This window comes from Plectropomus leopardus, chromosome 20, assembly GCF_026936395.1.
Source record: "Plectropomus leopardus strain MGB_pleo_1.0 chromosome 20, ASM2693639v1, whole genome shotgun sequence".
In the NCBI taxonomy this organism is placed as follows: domain Eukaryota; kingdom Metazoa; phylum Chordata; class Actinopteri; order Perciformes; family Serranidae; genus Plectropomus; species Plectropomus leopardus.
The window spans coordinates 26622305-26641930 of NC_142195.1; the positions used below are offsets into that span (position 1 = coordinate 26622305).

A 19626-nucleotide genomic window follows, 5' to 3' on the forward strand; every position below is an offset into this window, starting at 1 on the left:
TGTGTGTGTGTGTGTGTGTGTGTGTGTGTGTGTGTGTGTGTGTGTGTGTGTGTGTGTGTGTGTGTGTGTGTGTGTGTGTGTGTTGTGGTGACTGCAGGCTGCTAGTAATTGAAAAGCCGGGACGCCAGCGCCTGCAACCCCGTGACCTCCTATTGAGAGAACGACCATTGATTTCTACACAGAAAGAGAGAGAGAGGGAGAGAGGAATGAATGAAAGAGAGAGAGACAGGACCCAAAAAAATTGGGAGAAAAAAGAGTGAGAAGAATGAATGTAAGAGGCCAGGGGGGAGAGGAGAGGCAGATAAAAATTAAAGGAATGCATCACGGTAAAACTGGGAAGGAGGAGAAAGACGAAAGGGTGGAGACAAAGGAACGGAGGAGGCAGACAAACAAGAGAGGAGGGGAGAGAGGAAATGGGGTAGAGAAAAATTAAAAACTGAGGTAGGAGATAAAAGAGTAAGGAGAGATGATAGATGAGGGAGAGAGAGAGAAAAAAAGGGGTGAAAGGAAATAATTAAACAACAGCTGAGAAGAGAAAATTCAGGAGAGAAAAGGGAGAGAAAGAAGGAAAACATGCTAACTCAGCAAAAAAACTGATAGGGAGCAGGAGAGAAAACTTTCATGAGGATACAAGGAAGGATTGAAGGAGGGAGGAATCAGTGTTGTAATAAATGAGGAAATTTTAGTTTAATGTCAACATGCATGAGGAAAGAAAACGGTGCCTGTTCAAAACGAGCCTGTTTGCCATTTTGCACTGTTTACATTTGCATGAAATTTTGTCATGTATGAATTCTTGACCTAATAATTTCATTGTTAAGTCCAAGTGGACGTTTGTGCCAAATTTGAAGAAATTCCCTCAAAGTGTTCTTAAGATATAGCCTTTACGAGAACAAGCTGAATGCGGTTGAGTGACCTGAGTGACGTTTGTGCCAAATTTGCAGAAATTCCTCTAAAATCTTATTGCGATATTGGTTGAATTTGGCATTTAACAGCAATTTCAGTGTAACAACATTTTAAAATTACAGTTTTCAATGTGAGGTTTACAAAAAGTGTCAAGATTTAAAGGTTTTTCTATATTTTTTTTTTTTAAAAAAACTGCACATTACTGTTAGAAATTGGCAGTATTTTTACAGCAATTTCAATGTTACAACTTTTCCCATAAAACAACAGTTTTCTACAGTTGACTGTGAGGTTTATATTGTAATATTGGCTGTAATATTGTAATAAGATTTACAGTGTTTTGCTGTATCTTTTTTTTATTTTTTATTTGCTGCAGTGCTGACCTGGATTTGTTTGTGTATGTCCCTGCAGATTTTGTTATGAGCGTACTCAGAGTAACCAGAATAATAGTTGTTTAGCAGTTTCCTCCGCGGGCTGATCTGTCACTGCAGGATCGTGTTAATGAACATTTTACAAACGTTTAACGCGAGTCGCTCTCTTGGTTCCCACCCTTTGTCCCCCTTATCAGGCATCTGACCCACAGGTAATAGAAAGACAATGTCACCAGATTAACGGCTACAGAATGGACTGCTGTTTCCATGGCAACGGAGGGAGGAAGAGAAGCGGGAGGATGGGATGGAGTGATTAAAAGAGGAGAGGGGGGAGGTTAAAGGGAGAGAGAAGTGACGAGGTGGATTGATGAGAGGAGATGGGTGCCGGGATGATTGCACAGAGAGAGGAGAAGAATGGAGGGACGAGAGACGTAGGAAGAGACGGGGAAGGTGATAGAGTCATTAAAGACAGAGACAGAAAAAACTAGATGGACTGACAGATGGAGAGGTTGAAAAGAAGAGAGGGAAAATGAGCAGGCGAGAGGAAAGACTGACCAGACTCAAAAAACAAAATACTGGATCACATTAAACTCAAAACATTCGTGTAGAACGTGTCTTGCTCGGGGGCCACTTATGCAAAATGACAGGAGGCTAGGGGCCAGTTGCAGTGGCCCCATACATGTTTTGGATCTTAGGGCATTTATAGGGTTTTAGCATATTTCTAGGACTATTGAATATTTCTAGAATTATAGGATATTTACTGGACTTTAGGATGTTTCTTGTATTTTAGGAAATGTCTAGGATTTTGGGAAGTTTGCAGCACTTTAGGACGTTTATTGAATTTTAGGACCTATCTCGGATTTTAGGACATTTCTTGGATTTTAGGAAATGTCTAGGATTTTGGGATGTTTGTAGCACTTTAGGACATTTTTAGGAATTCCAAGATGTTTCTGTAGGATTTTGGGACATTTCTAGCATTTAGGACTTGTCTGCGATTTTAGGAAATATCCAGGATTTTGGGAAGTTTTAAGGACTTAAGGACATTTTTAGGAATTCCAAGATGTATCTGTAGGATTTTGGGACATTTCTAGGAGTTCAGGATGGTTTTAAATTTCCAGGATGTTAGGGCATGTCTATAGGATTTTCTGACATTAGATATATATGAAAGATCAATATATATATATATACTGTATATATCTTTTTTTTTATTGTAACATATTGGAGTATATGTGATTCTGAAAATGCTTCAATGTTTTGTGAATAAGCAACTAAAAAACTATTTAAAAAATGTTTTATATTTTATGTTTTGTAAGAACAGATGGACAGAGACAAAGGCTACAATTCAGCAAAAATGGTACAGCGACACTACAATACAATTAATAATACAATATAATAATTAATAAAAAACAAAAACAGAGGTAATAGAGACAAAAATAAGAATTTGAAAAAGATAAATTATCACATGGGCAAAATGGTCGGCATGTGATCGATGTTATTTACTTATTTTTGCTTGTAATATGTCAGTTTTAACTGTATTTTTGAACATGCTTTAATAAGCCAATGAAATCCCGTCATGACGTTATTACGTAATGACGTAGGCTCTGTTTCAAACGTGAAGCGCGTGATACGTTGGTCGGCGAAGCGTAAACACAAAACAGGAAGAGAAGCTAAAGGTGCCGCTTTACTGCAAATAATACCCTCTATTTCGACTTTTTTTCTCCAAAAACAGGCGGAAATGTGCGGTTTTATTGTTGGGGGGCGCTGGGCGTTAATAAATGAGGAGCAAATGTCAACGGGGGACTCATTTAGATAAAACACCGGAGCTGCAGAGCTACCTGACCCCGATGCTAACTGCGGTGCTAACGTTAGCTCAAGTTCGCAGGAAGATGTTTTGGGAGAAAAATGCATTTGTGGACGGTTTTTGCGACTCGATACTCTTTTCTAAGATACCCAGGATTAAACACACAAAACACGGATGACGGAGAAACGCCAAAACCGAACCCTTGAATCCGACCTGGACCGGGATTTGGACTTTGAGGACTTGTCTTCGGAAAGAGCAGAAGAAAACCGGCGGTTCAGGTAGGACGTTTTTCACTGCTGTGTCGTGTATTTGTGGCTCTGTGCGATATTTTATGTTTATTTGGGAAGCTATTGTTTCATGTTTTGTTGTTTTTACGCTTTGCACGGTATGCACTTTTCATTATTTATTATTTCATTTAATCTTTGGGATTTCCAGCTCAGCTCCTAAAATAAAGCAAAAATACACAATGTAAACAAAATTGTTACTTTCACGCTGTTAAGTGCAAAAAATAAACAAGCAAACAAAAAAACTATTCTGCAATGTTTGATCCCATAACCATCAGAGGATAAAAACATGCATTATATAATTTTTTAGCGTCATTCTTGGCTTTGCCTCAGAGTTTGTCATTTTGACTATTTTCTGCCTGATAATATCTTTTATATTTATTATTGATTTTTTAATTATTATTATTTTTATTTTTTTACCATATTTGGCATATGGAGAAAACAGATGCTATTTCCACAGTGTGCACTGTAACAATCAATGTTGCTGTAAATCATTGAAATCTCATAGGTTGTAATAATAATAATAATAATAACATTATGGTTATTGTTATTATTATTATTATTATTGTTAATAATAATAATAGTAACAATAAAACCTTGTTAGCATGCAGTATATTGAAAATAATTAATTTAAGTACAGAAATTAAATGTACACCAGAGGAATTGTTTCAAAATCTGATGAAACTGATGTTAGCTACCACCAACTTATCATTTGCAAGCTAACAAGTTACTCATTACAAAATAAAAGCAGCATGTCATTCTCCAAAAATGTACATGAATTTGTGATAGTGTAGGGAAACACTGAAGCAATGCCACTACAATAACTCAAGTACTGTATTAAAAATAAGTTCAGGTTTGAGATACTTCTACTTTAGTTTCAGTTTTATGCAATTTTCTATTTCCTTCCCACTACATATCAGAGGTAAAAGTTATACTTTTTACTCTCTATCAAAATATAAAAATCTGAAATCTAATCCTATGAACCTGCAATTTTGTTTCCTGTCAGGATATGCTTGTTAGAGAAAAAATAACAGGAGGATAAGTTGTACATGGATAAGACCATTGTGATTTCTTTATTGATTTTTTTTCTTCTTTTATACATAGAGTGGAACAACATTAATTCTCCAAATATCTCCTTCATGTTTGATCATTGTTTTATTCCACACCACAAGTTTTCAGTCACTTCTCTTTTTCTGTTCCAACCAAATGTCAAAAAATAAAAAACAAAATGCATCATTTGATTTTTGATTACTGTATGACAACCATGAAAAAATGGTTTAAAATAATAAAATAAAAACAAAAGAGAAAAAAGAAAGGGATGAAATATTGTTTTGGGTTATTTGAGCTTTTGGCAGGAGAGCGTATGATTAAATAAGTTCGTGTAGATGTTAAGCTCAAGGTTAGTGTGTTGTGAAGCCTCTGGAGGCCCTCACTAACTTATAACAGTGGACTGATTGTGAATTTGTTTGAAAACATGGATCTGCCGCTTTGACCTTTGACACCTAACTGTTGTTTTTGCTGATGTTGGAATCAAAACTTTTTTGATTTGTTCTGAATGTAACTCTTTCTACATGGAAAATACAGTAAAATAATGTTAATTTAATCAAATTGGTTTCGTATGGAGCCCCTGTACGTTCTGAAAGATGATACTGATGATGGTTTAAGTGTTGCAGCCGTGATGAGGCACCCCAAAAGCTGAATTACTGTCAACCTCAGTTTACAGAAAGCAAATTTTCAGTGTTTACTTCCTTAATCTTTGTGCCAAAACTCATCTGGAACATCTAAACTTAACCATTTGAAAAAGAAAACCTACAAAAGAAAAAAAAAGAAATTTGTAAGTTTTTAATTGTCAAAATATTTTCCAGTCAAAAAAAAAATTAGGCATTTCTGTTTTTAAAATTCAGATGGCTCTTGAGGCTCTTAAGCTAATGGGAACGGAAGACAAGTAGGACTGGAAGTGCTCTAAAATGTACTTTCCTTTAACGAACACTGAGTGGACTTAAATAAAAATAAAAAAACACTGAGACGTTTATTATGGCCTTTAAACACTGGAGTTCATATTATTTTTTTTAATACTCCTGTCTATTAAAACTCAATCTTGCTACAGGGTTCTGATGCTGAACCAACTCAAATCCACATAAAAACAAAATTATTGGTCATCCTGTTCATTGGGCAATTTGTTCTCTCACTCTTTCTGTTCAAAGATGGCGATCAGCTCATTTTTTTGGCCGGTTTCAACTGTATTTGTAGAATTCTGCATGATAAAACCCAGAGAATATTATTAGTCTGTCCAATTACAACTGAGATCTACGTTTTTCAACACATTCTCACTCCCAACTCTTCAAATACTGATGCTTCGTCATGACCTTAAAAATATAACGCCCTAGGTATCAGGTTTGCAGTGTCATACTGGGTTCAGGGTAAAGTATACCATGTTGCTAACTGAAAAACATCAGGTATATGAAAAACAATGAGTAAATCCTTCAAAACTTTAGCATTTTGGAGTGAACAAAAAGCTTCAACAGGCACAAATAAATGAATGTACATCAGAGCAGAGCCGAACTGCGGCTTTCGAGCGCATGTAATCACCGTCAGCCGTCGGCTTCCTCAACTCAATCAAAACCATCTGTACATCCTCGGCATCGTGTTGCATTTAACTGTCACCATCAAAGGAAAGGCTGGTGTCCAAATTATGTGGCATATTTACCCATAAACTATCAGTAGCTCATGGAAAACCTCTTGATCTTTTCTCAGTGTGGACGCTGATGCTTCACCCTCTGAATTTAAACAGAAACATGGTTGCAGGTTTTGTATCAGCGAGTCAAAGGTCACACTAATGCGAGATGCAACGCAAAGTTGTGTGTGTGTGTTTATAGCATACAGTTTCGGAAATGAAATGAGAGGATGATAATGATAAGGTTAATAATAAGTATCACAATGCATTACACGGCTAGCTAATCGTAAATATACTCATGCATAAAATCTGGGCTATAGCACTGCTGTATGGATAATGTAACGGTGATGCTAGCATTAGAAAAGGAAAGGAAGGACACCAAAATAAAATGATGCATGAAAATGAACTTAAACGTGGCTGGATTTAAAACGAAACCCATGGATTTAAAAAAAGAAGCCGGTATTATTCTGGGCATCATCCAACAATGTTCCCAATCCCAAAAACTTGCACATAAGGGGACAATTTCCCCTTCAAAAGAACCAGAGACCAAAAAAAAAATAAAAATAAAAAATTAAATCCCTCAATCCTCGGCAGATGGGACAGAGAGAGAAAACCGCAATACATCAACAAGAAAGAGAGCATAGAAGAAGACAAGCATTTTTGGTTTTAGCGCACCTTTTTAACCATTACAAAAAAATCACAACTTAAAAATGTGTAAAGCTTTTTTCCCAACATTTTGTTTTAAAGTTACAGTTACCCAAAAAAAAGGAAGAAGAGCAAGTGAATAATTTATGACATACGCTATTATAACATCATCCTAACACTAGTGTCTATGAGGTATATCTGCAACAGTTTGGTAAAGAGAGCACGGTCTGCGCACAGCTCGCACACGTTTGACTCCGTGTTTTTTGTTTTTTTCATCATTTAAAGCTTTGCAACCATTTGAGGAAAGAGAAGGAGGATGGCGAAAGGGAAGGAGCTGCTTTTCCACCAAAGCTAGGTTCGGTATATTTAGACAAAAAAAATCTTATGTTTAATAAAAAAAAGTCAAATAAAACAGTAAAAATAATAAAAAAAATATTGTTATTTTGCTCATTTGCTGCTTAGACTAACTTGAAACAAACAAAGAAAAAAAATTCTTTATGAACTCAATTTCTGCTTTTCTGCACGTTTTAGTCAATCTAGCTGCAATCTCATTTTAGATCCGTGTACATGAACACAATGGGAAAAAATCTAAAATTATGATTAGATGTAGGACATAAAATGCTAAAAACACAAATCTTTTTTGTGGAAATACAGCTCAGACAAAAGAGAGTAAAGTAAAGCCTTTGGTATTCACTCTGGACTTTTTTTTTGCGTTGATTGCATTGCAAAGTACCAGAGAGCAGAGAGGAAACTCAGAGCGCTGAGGTATTTATTTTTCACAGGAGTTGAAAGTTTACAGCACAACAGAGAGGTCTAGACTTCGCTTTGGTTCAAGCAAGGCACTCATCCAAGGTTATCTCATACTTTGCAACTAAAGCGCTCTATTCGTCTTTGTTTTCAAAGTGGCCGGGGTTTAGAAGTGCAACAGCAGGAGTCTGAAAACTGGCTCCGCGAGCCACAAATTTGTCCCTCTGCCATTTGGCTTCCCTGGTTGATTTTTAAGCCAAATGCTTTTAAGAAGAGAAGCAAAATGGCAGCACTGGGTGTATCATCACAGTCGCCAGAATAAAATGTCAGAGTTGTACATTGATGCAAACCATGGGTTTGTTACATTTGTACGCTTTATCCATATGATGTAGTTGTCATGACACCAGCAGCAGATAAAAGCATGTTTTTTATGAGAGTTCAGGAAATGAAAAGCCGTGATTATAGAGGCAAAAGCGGGTGCTTTTAACAACAGCTGTTTTTTTTGTCTACCATAAAGAAGAGAATTGTGATTGGCTGTCAAACACTATGATGAACACTATGATATGAAGTAAACATTTTCTAAAATGTGATTGTTGCAGGCGTTTTGTATAGCGACAAAAGCAGGTGTTAGTGACTTTGGGACAAGTTCAGCAGTGTTTGTAACAACAAAAGCAGGTGTTTTTTAATGCAAGTTTGGGACACGTCCAGCCGTTAAAAATATGTTTTTGACGACAGTTTGAAGTATGTCTAGCGGTGTTTGTAATGACAAAAGCAGGCTTTTTTTTTTTTTTAACAAGAATTTGGGACATTTTCAGCTGTATCTGTAGCAATAAAAGAAACTTTTTTTGTTTTTTTTTGGTCACCTGGGTTTTTAGTACCAAAAGAAGGTGTTTTTTTATTACATCCAGCTCTGTTTGTAGCAACAAAAGTGGGTGTTTTTTACAGAGTTTGGGACATGTCTGGTTGTGTTTGTAGTTAATACAGCGGGTGACTTATAAAGAGAGTTCGGGACATGTCCAGCTTTGTATGTAGCGACAAAAGCAGGAGTTTGTTTTTTTTTGTCTAACATGAGGAAAATATCCAGCTGAGGTTGTAGCACACTGAGGCATTTCAGGCTGCATTTGTAGCCGCCAAACAAGGTATTTTAGGCAAAAACATGACCTTTTCTTAAACAAATGGTTTTGTGCCGAAACTTTTCCGCTACATAATGTACTAATTTAATTTATTCATGGTTTGCAGAAATGTACAATGCCATCATTTTCTCTGGCAATAGAGTTAAGTATATCGTTCTGGCTAACAAAGGCTATTTTTTACATTTAAGTTTAGAGTTCTTAATCTCCAGAAATCTTTAGTTGTTTGTCATATTGCTGAATTTGAAATTAAAACTTCTCAAAGGCTCATTTCCCAGACAAATATAGAATTTAGTATTTCTGCTTGCGCTTCCTGATGTCCAGCATTCACCTGGACCCCGCGCTTCACCTGCGTCTTCCCCCCCTCACACTCACTATTTATAAGGAGAAGAGACAATGCAAAGAGAGAAGGTGGGAAAAGAGATAAAGAGGACAGGGAGGACAAAATGAGGCATCATCATTAAGAGGAGAGAGCAAAACTCATGGAGCTGAGCGCAGACCGTACTGAAGAGGACAAAAATCTTTGGTTTCTTTGGTTTCATCAACACGATTAAAAGGACAAATGGAAAGTCAGTGAGGTAGCCTCTCTGGTTCTCACTATTGAAATAGAAAGTTTTTTTTTTCTTTTTACACACACACAAAGTCAGTCTTGGAAGCAGCTAGCTTTAAGGGACTCCTCATTTTTCCTTCCTAACGAGTGAAACAAGTCGGTGTGTTTGCATTCACGCAGTCACGCACACCGATATTCGGGTAGCAAATGGGAAACACAGCGGGCATTTTCCTGTAGAGGTGGTGTGTGTTAACATCACGTTGTTTTCTCGACAACCTGGATAAGCTCTTACGGACGCAGAAGTTGGAGATGAGCAGATTTTTGTGAATCACACTAAATTCTCACTATTTTTAAGGAATGTTAAGAGGACATGCTAACTATTACGATTCACTCAGCTGATTTTTTCTCGTGATTACAGCATAATTGTCTTTTGTTGAGTTTTACATAGCCCCTAAATGTGCACCACAAACTTGTGCAAAGATGAAAAATTTTTAGGGTTGCACACCAGAAACCTAAATTCCCACTCCAGGGTATTTTTTTGAGTAGCTACACCAAATATTTTTGATGAATAATTAAATTTGTGCTCAAAGTTGAAAAAAAAAGGGGGAAGTTGACGTATGACATCAGTTGAAGCTGCTGGTCATACGTCATCCTCCAAGCTTGAACAGGTGCACTGGCACTCTTTGCATCTGAGCAGAAAACGGATAAACAAAATTTTGAACTTTCTCGTCATTCTCATGAGCACTAAGCCACTCTGAGCCAAAGAATGAGACGCTCTTGTTAAGTGAGCTAACACAGTAGCACAAACCACACCCACTGAGCCAATGAACGATAGACGATTAGTGCTGAATTAGCAAAATGTACAGTCGCATGTGTTTATATGATTGTGACAGAAACAGGGTTGTTTCATTTTTCTTAAATCACCCAAAGAACTACGAGAATGACATGTATGTCTGCAGCATGCATGTCTGCGACAAAAGTGGGTGTTTTTTAAAGAGAGTTGTGACATGTCCAGCTGTGTTTGTAGCAACAAGTGGTTTCTTTTGGTAACAAGAGTTAAGGACATGTTCAGCTGTATTTACAGTGACAAAAGCGGGTGTTTATTAGCAATAGTTTGGGACATGTTCAGCATTTTGTATAGTGACAAAAGCAGGTGTTCTTCATCCCGAATTTGGGACACATTTAGCAGTGTTTGTAGCAATAAAAGGTGTTTTATAGCGACAGGTCACCGCATTTAATGTGGTCTGTGACTGGACTGCATGGCGCTTGCTCTGTAGGCTGAGATGCCAAAGAGGCACCAGCAGTGTCCCCCCAAAATGCAAGACTTCGACTTTAAATATGGTCTCATTGGAGTTCTTGTTTTCACATACCTTCTGTTATCTGTGCTTATATCAATGCTTGTCGCCATTTAATCTATTTAATGATGCTGATCTTGACACGTATGCCTTTACGCTAACCGAAAACCAGGGCATAACTGGAACACAGATGTATTCAGAGACCTGGATACAGTGTTGAATGTGGGGGCCCATTAATTTGTATGAGAATTGCTCAGTGGCGCATGAAGCCAAAATGGTTAAACTGCCATGTATAAAATTACCCAGATTATCCGAGGAGGGTCTACATTACTTCTGCACTGTGTGGCCCATTCAAATGAGCTAGAGAATTGCAGCTAACTTGTAATTTAGCGCTCTGCTAACTTGAATGGTGATTATTTAACCGTACAGCTCTTCTAGATTTTCCAAATGTTCTCCAACTGAATAAATTATATACTGATAGTGAAACAAGTCATTTTGCAGGGGTTGTGATGCTTAGAAAAGCGTATTCACTGATTTACAGACGACTCTCTCCCAATGTAAATTAATTTGAGAAAAGTCTTTTCGGTCCCAATTGCATTACATATCGGACTCAGGAGTTGTAATTATGCAGTTTGGCCTCTACAAATATTGGCTATAACGCTGAATGCGCTTCTTGCGGGCCTGGATTGAAGTGGGGTTTTAAAGAGAAATTTAACACTTAGTTTTAGCTTGAACGAATGCAAAAAAGTACATTTGATGCACTGAGAGAAATACAGGATTTTCTCTGGAAAAGGGAACTTCTGTGACAGTTAAGTGTATAAAATAAAACCAGGATCAATAGACATCATAATAAGTGATTGTACATGTAATTTAGTAACTCAGAGAAGTGGTTTCAAGTGGGTTTCCTTTTTACTGTTTCTGGTGTGCACCAGAAAAGTTGTTGCTCATGTCTCGTTAGGGGGCTCTGTAATCTTTAAAGCGATAAATTTTTTGTCATCATGAAATAAAAACTTATCTTTCTGTGCTCTTCAGCATTTTGTTTATGATATGAGATGCTTTTTAAAATTGTTTAATTTAGTTATGCACATGTTTGAGTCTAAAATGCAACAAATAGTTTTGTCTTGGAGAAAATGCATTTAAAAAAATCACAGAGAGCTGGATTTACCTGCCGTAATCTTTGTTGTTGGGGTGCTTTGTGTTTACTGCACATCATTTTCTAAAGCCAATATACGAATAAGACCTTAACCAGGGTTTGAGCTGCGTGGATGTAAACACACACTGTTTATTGGCCTCTCAAGGATTCCAGTTATCTTTGGTGAGTCAGTTCATGTCAACGTGTGGCCCTTACTTCACCTGATCAAGTGTCACTAGAACATCAGTCTGAAATTCATTGCTTGTTCAACAATGGTCGGCAGGATGCAAACAAATTAAAAAAACAAAACAACTGATAAATTAGCCATAAAAATCACAAGGAGGAAAAGAAAAACAGATGCAGTGCTCATCATTCAGTAGGCTATTATTTGTCATAAAGAGATTGTTTTCATTTTCTGAAAAATAAAAATCAGTACCAGGACAAAAAACTAGATTGGCTAAAAAGTGAGAGCAAGTGTTGACATTCAGCAGTACGCAGGTCTACTCTGACACTCCTACATTGTTCTGTCATTAAGTCTAAACATTCATAAAACAACATTGCATTTGCTTTTTAAAGTAAAGCTAACTAAGAATAAATTAACAGGCCTGGCGTAAGCACTGCATCTTTGATGCAACTAACATTCTTAAATACTCATAAATATTCATCAAAAAACAATTACACCTAATTAAATAACATTAAATTATTAAGTACAAAACTAGCGTGTTCTAAAACACCTCATAAATAAATACAGCATTGAACAGAAAGAAAAGGGAACGTACAGTGTAAACTTTGGCAAAGCTAATCATCAAGGGTAAAAGGGTTCAGAGGGAGATTTGGCAACAAAATTTGTTCGCTTAAATTAATTCACAATTAAAAAGAAAATTACATTAAATTAAAAAAAAAAATCACATATTGCAAAAACCTAGGAAGGAACATAGTAATAGTAGTAGACACATAAGTTTTGGCAAATAATTTTTAAGTACTTAAAAACAAACAAGCAATGAAAACCTCTTTGGGACAGTTTTTTGGTTTCATACCCATTTCTTTTTTGGTTTGGCAGGTTTAGCCTGTGTTACATCCAGACAGAACTGCAAGTGGGAATGGAAAATGGCCGCCACCCCCCTGAGCCACACGCCACGCCCCACCATTGGGCGTGGTCAGCAGGATGGGGGGGTCAGGTGGGCGGAGGATTTCTTTGGACTAGAAGCTTTACATACAGAAAGAGAGAGAGAAAACTAAGGATAAAGCTATTTGACCGATATTTTAGCAGTTTCTCTCAGCGGGCGTAGTGTTTTTTTTTGGTTCATTTATTGTTGTTGTGTATATGGAGCAGCAGCACAGTTCCTCCCCCGTAAAGAACAAGCGAATAGTTAACTTTGGACATTTGTTTGTCCAATCATCACTTTCTCTGTGAGGCTCCTCCTCCAGCATGCCGTCGTTAACAAACTGTGATAGTTTCGTAAATTTGCACTCCACCTTTTGAGGACTTTTCCGCCCAAACCAGCAGTGCTTTTCTTCATTAGCTGAAACACAACTATGCAGATTTTTTTCCCCCTTTTTTTCCATTTTGGTCTAGTACCAGGACCGAAAAATGATGCCAAAGTGGAAGTGCCAAAAACTGCAATTCCTCTAATGGTCACTTGAGACTGGGTCCAAAGGCGAGTCAATCCCCATAGACCCCCATAGACCCCCATATTAAAATATGCCCAAATAAACATGTTAACGGCCTGGTACAAAAAACAGATTTGGTCTTTAGACTAATTTAACCGTTAACGACAACTGTACAGGGGTTCATTTTTATATAACTCACGTAAGGCTTAAAGTTACGCATAATCAAGGGAATGGATGCTTTGAGAGGAAAGTGAGAAACATAAACAGTATTGTTTTTGTTTCTGTTCAGTGTGGATCTTAGTTTCTTTTTGGATTATTAATGTCGTGATTGGTAAACAGTCAAAATCCAACTCAAAACAACCTGTCTGCTCAGCTGGTTTCTGCTGAATTTGGGTTGAAAAGTTAAAAACTCAGAGGTGTCGAGTTTAACAACACTACGAGTGACTTGATGTAAAAGACGTTGATCGATCTAGGTCGCAGATCCGGGATCTGTCCTAGGCTCTTGAAGGGGTATGGAGACAAAAGAAAAAGGTGTCAGTGTGCTACTGTTTGTACAGCAGAAAATCTTTGGTATGCACTGTACGTTTCACATAGCATTACATTGTCACTCTCTCCGCAGTAGGAAGTGTGCCGGACAACAGCCAGCGTAACGTAAAAAATCCCCAGACTGGGTGGAAGCAAAATGGAAGATGGAAGCATTTCAGTTACAGCTTTTGTGTCAAACCGTATGGACGTGAAGCAGGGGAAAAACAAACCGTGCTGTTGTCTGGCAGCTCTACTGCTGGAGATTGTTGGAGGTAGACTTTGTCCTGTGGAGCAGGTAATGACTTGTGGAGGGAGCGAATAAACAAAAGACACAAACAGCGACGGCAGCCATCGGAGAAAGTTTTTTTTTCTCGTGTTGAGCTTCATTAGTTTGTGGTCATGGGTGTGAGGGATTCATCACTATGATGGCTCCATGTGTTGACGCCATGCTGGAGGAATGACCAATCAAAATACTGGATTCATTTTAAGGTCTGGAATACTGTATAGACCAATATGGGTATGGAGAAATTAAGCCAGTAGTTTGCTATCTTACAAGCAAAATATTAGAACAATTTCAATAAAAATTGAGGAACAAAGGGAATACTACTAACTTTAAAGTTGAAGTTTTGACTGCAACAGATTTAGCACAATAATAATTGTTCATTAAAGTGAAAAGTCCAGATTTTCCTTTTCGGGGGGAGGTGGACTGTGACTGGAGTTAACAGTGAATCTTTGGTTTGTTAGCTGATGAGGTTTCTGTTGTTCTTTTAACCATTTTTTACTTTGAAAAACTGCATAGGCACACGTTAAAGACACTCTTCAACCGTGAGAGACACATTAATGTTCTGCCTTTTTTCGGGGGGTTGGAGGGAAGAAAATTGTCGACGGTATCATCCGTTGCTTCGTTCCCTCCTTCCCATGTGGTTTTACCCTTTTTCAGTCCCCAACTTGCTTCCCCTTAAAGATGGCCTGACGCAACATCAGGCAGAACAAAGCTACTTCTCCTCTCCCGTGATGTCATCCTTCCCTCTATCTTCCTCCTCGTCGACATCCTCCATCCTCGACATCGTCGCCGCCACTCTTTTTTTTTGTTGTTTTTTTGTTTTTGTTTTTTTTGGTAATAATTCTCTTCCATCTTCAGTTAGTTTTTTTCCGTTTGTTGGAACAGTTAGGTGCAGAAAAAGGTTTTCTTTGGTTTCGATTTGTCAATAAATAGAAAAAGTCTCAAGTGTCCATTTTTTATTTTAAATCGTTCTTAAAGCCTTTGGCTTGCCTCTAACCAGGCTGGGACTCAGCCTGGGGTTTCTAAGGAGCAGGGGCTGCTGACTGACGCCTTTCCTTTGGTTTTGTTTCTATTTTTGGTTCGATAGCTTGAGTGAGAGATGATTGATGAGGTGATAGCGGATGATAAAGGCTGTTAAAGTGGAGCAGGAGGTGGTGGCGGTTGAGGTTTTTTAGTATTTACATAATGTGAAGGCTGTACAGCGTGACGGTATCAAAGTAAAATCAGTGAGTGTTGTGAGATTTGGTAGCGCTGGATGCTTGGTGAAGTTTGTACGGACACTAAGACAGACAAATAATTCTTGTCTGTGAGTCTCCGTCAATGTCCTTTTTCCGCAAGCATCCAACTCTACTACGCTGCAAACAAATGCCATCTTGAGTTTGACAAAAACAACTGTTGAGTGGTAAATTTCACCAACACCAACAAGGAAACAAGTTCATTTACAAGTTGAAAAGTTACATTTTGCTCTATATATGACTTTATTTGCAGCGTAAATTCCTGTTTTCCAGCCCGCTGACCCTCTGGAAGAGACGGATCTGCCAGGCATCGTCTTTAGATTGTCCTCTTTAACTATTACAAAGGCCCTGATTCGCCTGGACAGTCCGTCCTCCGTGGAGTCACACGGTTCACTGGTTCTGCTGTTGTGTCTGTATTGTGGTAAAGTTTGTGGATTGTTTTTTAAGATGGCAGCTGGAGGCTTCCAAAAAGCATCTTAGTTGAGCTGAATTTACACCAAAAGGTCAAACTTTAGGGCTTTGAGCAAAAATGTATGTTTTGATTATATCAGCTAAAAAAAAAGACAATAGTAAAGGTCTGTACGCTTCAAACAAACTCTTTCCTACATTGGAACAAAGAAGAGCTGCGTCCAACAATTGTGACAACTTTCCGAAAACAGATCTGACAATCACTCCCATTTTACACAGTGATTGGCCAGGTGTGCTGTAGTCCAACACCATGAACGCCTTCGAGGATAGATTGTCGTCATTTGTATGATTCATTGGACCTCACTCCAGTATGATGGGGCAAATGAGGCCATGTGAATCTGGTAGAAACAGTTTGGGCTTTAGATGTAGTCGGGAGGCATGTTTGAAGCATACCAAGGCCGTAAGTGTCAAACTACCTCTTGTTTTGTGCTCAAAACTTTGGCAGAAATGGCTCAAAAATCAGCATGAGCTATCATGTTTGGTGGCTTCTGCTGATTTATTGAAAGGAGCTCTTGAAGCTCTGTTGGTTAACTTTTTCTTAAATGCTTTGTGAGGTATTTTTTGACTTTCTCTGGACGCTGTGGTTTCATTTCTTTGTGAACAGGGACTTTGTCCACTTTATTTCAAGGGAAAGCCACAGACGAAGCCCTTTGTTTTTGTGTAAATCCAGGCTGGATTTTGTCACTAAACGAGAGCTGTAAAGATGCTACATGTTGGAGTTTGTACATTTAAAAATATGCTTTCAAATCTCAAATCTACCTTTTAGTTTATGACGTTTTGGACCATAGATGTGGCTCGTATTTTTAAAAATCTACAGCTTTCGTCGTCAAAAAGCAAAAGTTTTTAGTGTGAAAACTGATGCTAAGATGCTTGGTGGAAACCGCTGCCCTGATAGATGAGTTATCATGATAACAAAAATGATGGGTGGGTGAAGCCAGGGTAAACTTTGGTTAGCTTTGGTTTCGCCGACAATGTTTCGGTCAAGGTGGAAATCCAGGGAAACGTTCGGGAAATGACTCTCTAAAAGTTGTGTGTGTTTCTGTAACGCAGGTGTTATTTTCTTGTCTGCAACAGAGTGTGTCTGAGTGTTACAGTGTGTGACGACTGGTGCCGAATGGATTTCAGCCACTGTTTAGAAAAAGTGGTATCCTGAGTTTTCTAAGATGCGAAGACCCACTCGGCTTGGCAGAGAGCCCCGGTTCTATTGCAAAGAAAATGTGCTTCAAGATTGTGCTCACATATATTCATATATAATACTTCACTGAACGCTAGAAGCTGAGAGAGAAAGCTTGTAATTCTACGTGTCGGTTCAAATCATGAGGAAAGCTGCATGTGCTGAATGTTTGCGTATCTGTGTGTGTTTGTGCTTGCATATTTTGCCATTTCCGAACTTAAAAAAAATCCTCACTGCCCCCTTTAAAGAGTCCAATCAATACATCTTTCCCTTTTTTTGTAAAATTGAAGAGTTTTGTCCATATCATCATTTTGTAGAAAAAAAAGTTGGTTACGTTAAGAAAATAATCCATCAACTTCAGGAGCATACTTTCTTGTTAAAAACATTTCGGAATCAACTCTTCAGTTTTTGTCTAATGGGGGAAACAGACTGTTAGTTTTGGTGAGTTTGTCGGTTGAAATCGGAGACTGTACAGCCAAATTAACACTGTTGTTGGACAGTTTTTACTCCATAATCCAGCCATAAATTAACAGATATATAAACTGACCAGTTGGACCCGCAAACTACTGATTTAGACAGATAAACCATTGTATGTTTGATGAAAAAAACATAAAATCCACTAGCTTTTCCCGTTTTCTTTCCAAGCTATCAGATTATTTTGACATGGTTTGTTTCAACCTAGGAATGTCCTCTCATGCATCTTTGGTTTGGTTAAAAAATATATATGTAATTCACAGTCCAATGTCACCCACAAACTGTTTGAAATCAAAATGCAGCCATGACTGCACAGATTTTGCCCTACAGTCTCCGAAATCCACCAAATTTTCATTATTTTTATCTTAAATCCCAGAGTTTCTAGCACATTCTGCAGTCTTTAAGCTTTCCTTGGTTTCTTGTTTGTTTGGTTGGTTCCTAGCTTATATATTGCATAATAGAAAACATATATCGTCTTCTAGTCTTTGGTATTTGGGCTAGTGTGTCAGCTTAGGGTTAGGGTTTGTCCTAAAGGAGACATCATCAGTTGAAGTCTACAATTCACAGGTTTTTTTTCTGCAGTGAGGTTTTTATGTTTTGTAGAGTTTACCCTTCAGCTTCGTTATGGATTCACGATGGATTTGCAAAAAGGCGGTTAGGCTACAAACAAGTCGTCGCAGTGAGCAGCCCCTCTCTCAGTTTGTCACCCTCGACAAAAAACAGACAAACAAACAAAAAAAATGTAAAAAGTTTGGTTATCCTCCTCGCTTCGACCGGACGAAACCTCGACCCGCGCCCTCCCCGTATCTCCGTCGCCCTGTCCCACCCGCAACCCCTCCCTGTCGCTTCCCCTCCCCCTACTCTCCGTCTTTTATCACGCTTTGGTACAAGTGCTGGACGCCGAAGATTGGGCGCCGGGGCTGGCTCCGTCGTCTGTCCATTTGTCCAGGCTCCGGCGGCGGGCGTTCATGAAGAAGTTGCTGACGGTGGTGAGTTCGAGGCCCAGCTGCTGCGAGATGGTGAGCTGCATCTCCTTGGAGGGCCGCTTGTTCTCCTTGAAGATAGCCAGCAGGGTGCGCCGCTGCAGGTCGGTGAAGACCAGCCGCGACTTCTTTGGTGTGTTGTTGCGGTCCTTCGCCGTGTCCTGCTCCTTTCGTTTGCACGCTGCGAGGAGGAGGGAGAGGGGGGAGAGACGGAGAGGAAAGCATCGGAGAGGAGGTGGGACGATGGGAAGAAGAGACAGAAAATAATAACGTTAGTGTTGTTTGTATTATTTGAACAACAGTCAGTATTTGAGGAGGATTTAGCAGCTTGTCTTATATGAAACAAACTGAAGGTCTTGTTAACAGAAGTTCAGGTTAATGTTTAAATGTGATGTCTGTTTCGTTTGTCTCTTTCACTCCGTCTTTGCTAAACTTTACCAACAACGTTCCAATATTTCAGTGATTAGGACATGACAGAATCATGAGAAGTGACATGCACTGCGTTTTACATTTCTGCACGCAAACATGTAATTTGTACGTTTCGTAAGTATCATATCAACATTTCTAAAGTGATGTCGTGTATGAGCTGACTTTGCCATCTGGAGGTGGAGGGGATGGTGGATACCTACGCATGACGCCTGCCAAGCTGCAGACCACTGTTCAAGTCCAAAAAACAACAAAGCTGGTGTTTTTTTAGCAAGTCATACTGCATTTTCAGCTGCTTTTTAGCAACCAAATATGGTGTTTTTTAGCGACTGGTCCATGTGAGACCACTTAGGATAGTGCCACAAAAAGCAATTGTCTTTTACTGAGAAACTGCTGTATTTCCCACCAGGAGAGTGCCATAAAAAGCAGTTGCTTTTTACCAAAACATTGCGTTTCCTGCCAGGATAGTGCAGCAAAAAGCATCTGTTTTTAATAGATATTGCTGCATTTTCTGTCAGTATAGGAGAACGAAAAGCGGTTGTTTTTTTTTGTTTACCAGAACATTGCTGCATTTCCTGTTGTGATCATAAAATAAAAAGTTTTTGTTTTTTCATAGAGACATTACCATATTTCCTACTGGGATAATGCCATGAAAAGCAGTTGTTTCTGCCAACACATTATGGTGTTAGGATAGTGCCACAAAAAGAGGACATCGCTGCATTTCTTGTTGGGATTTCTTGTTATTAAGATACTGCTGCATTTCCTGTTTGCTTTTTGTTTTGCTCTCTGCTTTCATGTTTTTGACAGAAATCGAGCCAATTTCCTCTGGTTTTATGGGGTTAATATGTTGATCATACATTACTTAATCTGTTCTGAATAAGGTTTTTCTAAAAGTTTTTGTGCATTTGAATACTTTTG

The 19626-nt window shown here is 38.5% G+C and overlaps 1 protein-coding gene and 1 long non-coding RNA gene across 3 annotated transcripts in view; one reads left to right on the forward strand and one right to left on the reverse strand.

The window, feature by feature from the left end:
* The first annotated feature begins 2833 nt into the window (after positions 1-2833).
* The window catches only part of LOC148186231 (uncharacterized), a 33881-nt gene continuing 17088 nt past the window's right edge, over positions 2834-19626 (forward strand). Inside the window, exon 1 of the long non-coding RNA XR_015775192.1 lies at positions 2834-3350. This is a non-coding gene — a long non-coding RNA (uncharacterized LOC148186231). The remainder of the gene's footprint in view (positions 3351-19626) is intronic.
* Positions 4396-19626, reverse strand: part of onecut2 (one cut homeobox 2) — a 49107-nt gene continuing 33876 nt past the window's right edge. For both annotated transcript variants that reach the window (XM_042509089.2, XM_088071197.1), the window contains one exon: positions 4396-18463. In XM_042509089.2, coding sequence (XP_042365023.1) covers positions 18174-18463 — 290 coding nt within the window. In that variant the 3' untranslated portion in view covers positions 4396-18173. The remainder of the gene's footprint in view (positions 18464-19626) is intronic.